At 47.5% G+C, this 5,000-nt stretch overlaps 1 protein-coding gene across 1 annotated transcript in view; it reads left to right on the top strand.

The window, feature by feature from the left end:
* Window positions 1-23: 23 nt before the first annotated feature.
* LOC122243076 (uncharacterized) overlaps window positions 24-5,000 on the top strand; it is a 7,506-nt gene continuing 2,529 nt past the window's right edge. Inside the window, exons 1-2 of the mRNA XM_086533835.1 lie at window positions 24-278; window positions 2,981-3,712. Of these exons, the coding sequence (XP_086389961.1) occupies window positions 84-278; window positions 2,981-3,712 (927 nt within the window). The 5' untranslated portion in view covers window positions 24-83. The remainder of the gene's footprint in view (window positions 279-2,980; window positions 3,713-5,000) is intronic.

Raw genomic sequence — 5,000 nt, 5'->3', positions numbered from 1 at the left:
TGAGTCCCACCCTTTCTCACGCCCGCCCCTCCCCCGTCTCCCCCCAGACGAAGAAGCACCCGGTGAACCACATCAAGCGGCCCATGAACGCCTTCATGGTGTGGTCGCAGCTGGAGCGACGCAAGATCGTGCAGCGGCACCCGGACATGCACAACGCCGAGATCTCCAAGCGCCTCGGCAAGCGCTGGAAGACGCTGTCGTCGGAGGAGCGCCAGCCCTACATCGAGGAGGCGGAGAGGCTCAGGCTCCTGCACCTTCAGGAGTACCCAGACTATAAGGTGAGGCCTCGGGATGCGTCTCTCCTTCTTCTTCGTCTCCTTCTTCGTCTCCTTCTTCGTTGTCATCGTCATCTTTTTCTTCCTCCTCCTCTTTTTTTGTCTTCTCCATCTTTAATTCTTCCCCTTCTTCTTCTTCCTCCAACTCTTGTTATTATTGTTTTCTTCCTCATCTTCTTCTTTTCTTCTTCCTCCTCCTCCTTCCCCACCACCTCTTCTTCTTCTTCTTTTTTTTTCTTCTTCTTCTTCCTCCTCTTCCTCCTCCTCCTCCTCCTCCTTCTGAGAGAGGGAAGCCTTTTCAAGGGAACCTTTTTTCTATCAAGATAATTTTTTTTCATAGAAGCGAATCAATGGCCATTAATTTGTTCATGTAGGGAATGTGTTCGGTTTACTCCTTGGATTTTTTCAAAGATTTTAAGCACTTCTGTTGTGTTGCTTCCTTGGCATTTGTTTCTTTGTGGCTTTTGTTCTTTCTCTCCTCTTCTTCGTCTTCTTTTTTTCTGTTTTTTTTTCTTTTCTCTCGTGTCGACTGATTTCAGTATTCATCATCTCAGTCTTCTTTTTCCTTTTCTTCTTCTTCTTCTCTTTCTCCTCCTCTTCTTTTTCTCCTTCCTTCTCTCCTCTTCCTCCTTTCTCTCTTTCTTAATGTTGTCTCTTTCTTTCTTCGACCACTCGCTAACGTCTTGCCCGAAGAATCCCCTCCTTGAATACTGCAATAACATCTATCCCTGTTTCTCTCACAATCTATTTCCCTCTTTAGAAAAAAAAAACGAAACGAAAAAAAACAACAACTTTCTTATTATAAAACCACACTAATTACCTCATTAAACTCTTTAATGAACTGGGCCCCCCCCCTCCCTCACCACCGCCACCCCTCTACACTCGGACCCCCTACGAGGTTATACCACCGCGGTTTCCATGGTAACGCGATGCCGATCCTTGATAATGAGGGCCGTCCCATGACCCACCTTCCATGACCTGGATTGACCTTATTTCCCTATGGGCGGACGGGGATGCTGCTTAGGGGCGTCTATGTGTGTGTCTGTGTGTGTGTGTGTGTGTGTGTGTGTCTGTGTATGTGTATGTTTGTGTGTGTATGTGTGTGTGTGTGTGTGTGTGTGTGTGTGTGTGTGTGTGTGTGTGTGTGTGTGTGTGTGTGCGTGTGCGTGTGTGTGTGTAAGTGTGTGTGTGTGTGTGTGTGTGAGTTATAGATAACCTCAACAGCACCCCACTTCCGTCCCTCAACACTCCACTTCACAAACAGACAGGTAGTCACACATACAATGGAAAAGAGAAATGCCATTTAAAAAATAACAACACTTAAACGGTTCATTAGAATAAAGAATCAGAATACTCAACAACATCTTTATATAAAGGTTATTCGTAACGTAATGGGGGAGGAGGGGGGGGCGTATGGGACCGGCCTCGTTAAAAGGATTCAAGTGTTGGAGGTTGACATGGGGATGTTCAATACTCTCTCTCTCTCTCTCTCTCTCTCTCTCTCTCTCTCTCTCTCTCTCTCTCTCTCTCTCTCTCTCTCTCTCTCTCTCTCTCCCTCCCTCCCTCCCTCCCTCCCTCCCTCCCTCCCTCCCTCCCCCTGTCTCTCTCTGTCTCTGCCTCTGCCTCTCTCTCTCTCTCTCTCTCTCTCTCTCTCTCTCTCTCTCTCTCTCTCTCTCTCTCTCTCTCTCTCTCTCTCTCTCTCTCTTTCTTTCTCTCTCTCGCTCTCTCTCTGTCTGTCCGTCTCACTCTCTCTCTCTGTCTGCCTCTCTCTCTCTCTCTCTCTCTCTCTCTCTCTCTCTCTCTCTCTCTCTCTCTCTCTCTCTCTCTCTCTCTCTCTCTCTCTCTTTTTTTCTTTCTCTCTCTCTCTCTCTGTCTGTCCATATCACTCTCTCTCTCTCTCTCTGTCCGTCTCGCTCTCTCTCTCTCTCTCTCTCTTTTCTCTCTCTTTCTCTTTCTCTGTCTATTTCTCTGTCTCTCTTTCTCTCTCGTCCTCGTCCTCTTCTTCTATCTATATATCAATATATTCATATGTATATAAATGTATGTACCTATCTATCTGTCTACCTGTCTATCAATCTATCCATCCATATATATGTGTGTGTGTGAGTAAGCGGTATATTTATTCTATTTGCCAGATCCTCCGCCCGTTCACTTCACTTAACGAAGTACAAATAAAGATGTCATTCTTATCACCTCTTCCCCTTTCTCTCTCTCCCTCTCTCTTTCTCCTTCTTTCGATGATATATTTATAGGTCTGGAAAAGAAAGATGACATTTTAGGCTTTTTTTTTTCTTTATTTCTTCGCGTCTTTTATCTTTCTCGTTCCATTTTTTTGTCTGATGATATAAATGATAAGAAGAAAAAGGAAAAATATCTAATGTGTATTTCGTTCTCTCTCTTCCTCCCTCCCTTCCCTTTCTTCCCCTGTCCCCTGTACCTTTTCTCCCTTTCTCCCCCCCCCCCCCCCTTTTCCTTACTTTCATTGCTTCCAACCCCTTTTACCTCCCCCCCCCACCACACTCAACGCTTCCCCTTCTTCTCCCCTCCTCCCTTGTCCTTCTCTTTCCTTTCCTCCTTCCCCCTTCCCATCCCCAAATTACCTCTCCTTCCCCCCTCCCTCCTCCACCCTGTATACCCCCACACACCCTACCTCCCCCCACCCACCCACATCACCCCCCCCTCCTCCTCTCCCTTCTCCCCCCCAGTACCGCCCCCGCAAGAAGGCCAGGCTGGTGCCCCCCTGCGGCTCCCGCACCCCCTCCCCCGGTGGCTCGGGCGGCCCCCCCCGTCGGAAGCGCCGCCCGGCCGTCAAGCTGCTGTCGTCGACGCGCCTCCGCATCACCGTGTCCGCGACGCCCAAGAGGAAGCGGGGCGAGCGGCCGCGGAAGGGCGCCGGCGGGAGGAAGAAGAAGGGCGGCGCGACCTCCTCCGCCTCGTCCTCCGCGCCTGCGCCCTCGTCGTCAGCGTTCCCCTTCGGTTCCTCGTCGGCCTCCTCGTCCTCGTCCTCGTCCCCGAAGTCGAGAGGAAGGAAGAGCAACGGCAAGGCGTCGAGAAAGAGCGGCGGCTCCGGGCGGGGGTCGAGAGGCGGCGCCGGAGGGAGACACAAGAAGACCTCCTCCTCTTCCTCCTCCTCCTCCTCCTTCTTCACCTCCTCCTCCTCGACCCTCACCCCCCCGACGCCCCCCTCCCCCTCCCCCCCGTCGCCGGAGTCGTCCGCCGCCTCCGCCTTCTTCTTAGACGATCACGACCACGCCCACACGCACCCTGACGAAGGGCCGCCCACGAGCCTCAACAGCGCCCTCATGGGATGCTGCTCCTCCTCGGTCCTCGACACGCCCACGCCCTCGCCAGAGCCCGTGGACGCCGCCCAGACGCCCACGCGGGACGCCCACCATGATAGCCTCGGGGACCTCGCCTACCTGGCCGACATTCTGCAGGTGAGACGCGCCCTTCGGGCGACTCCTATTATCCTTTCGTGTCCTTGTTCCCGTTTAGCGGATGCCGTTGCTGGCGTCCTGCTTGGCCGACGCGCTGCAGGTGAGAAATGCTCTTCCTGATATTGCTATTGTTATTGTTTTTCTCATTTTCCGCGTATTTCCAGTATTTGTTCTTACTGTCCTCCTACTTGACCGATGTTCCGCAGGTGGAAAGTGCTTTTTATTGTTATTATTATTATTATCATTATTGCTCATGTTATTCTTCCTTTACTGCTGTTGTTATCGTTGTTCATCCTGAACGGCCAGTATTCTGTAGACGAGAAATGTCTCTGGTTATGATTTTTATTACTATTACTGTCTGTGCTCTTATTATTGATTGTTGTTATTGGCTGATCTTCTGAGAAATGTTATTATTATTAGCCACGGTGTTATTGGAATGTTCACTCTTGCTGTTGGTGGCGAGATTTTTTTTTATGTTATTGTCATTGTTTTTTTTTTTAATAACACTGTCGTTGTTTTTTGTCGATGTTCTTCTTCCATTGCTGATATTCTGTTGATTTGGAATGTTCTTTTTTATTGCTGCTATTATCCTTGTTTCATCGGTATTTCTGTTACTGCTGTTAACAGGGACGCTCATTGTTGTTGTTGCCATTGTTCTTATTTCTTTTATCGGTGGTGTTATTCCTCTATTCACCTTCCGCACATGTTACCCGACACGTGATGTGTCATTAGTGTGAAGATTATTTTTTATATTAATTTAGCATGTAATCTGTAGAAGAGCTATTTTTCTTTTTTTCTTTTTTCTACACACTATTCATGAAACAGCTCAAAAATTATTTATTGCTCGATCTCTGTTTTCTCTCCCTTTGTTATTAATTTCCACATCGTTTTGAGTATCCGTTTCTCTCTCTATTTCCCTTGTTCATACCCGTAAAAGATTGTGTAACATTCTTGCCAGGCTATTTATAGATTTTAAGCCGTTGATTAAATATCTCTCGACACACGCGCCAAACACAAAAAACTCTACGGTGATATCCAGCCGTGTTTCAAGTAGGTTACGTCAGGGAGACAGAGGAAGGGAAACTATTGATTTTATTTACTTTTTCTTATTATTGTTATTGTTGTGTTGTTGTTGTCGTTATCGTTTTCTGTTATAGTTATATTTTTTACTGTTATCATTATTATTGTTATTTTTATTATTAATATCTTTATTTTCATTTTAACCATATTATGATTATTATTAGCATTATTATTAGCGTTATTATCAGGAGAGAGAGAGAGAGAGAGA

Source organism: Penaeus japonicus, unplaced genomic scaffold (genome assembly GCF_977035675.1).
Source record: "Penaeus japonicus unplaced genomic scaffold, GWHDUDI00000001_assembly GWHDUDI00000040, whole genome shotgun sequence".
Taxonomy (NCBI): domain Eukaryota; kingdom Metazoa; phylum Arthropoda; class Malacostraca; order Decapoda; family Penaeidae; genus Penaeus; species Penaeus japonicus.
Note: the sequence above shows the minus strand (reverse complement) of the source record. Positions and strands in the feature narration are given on the sequence as shown.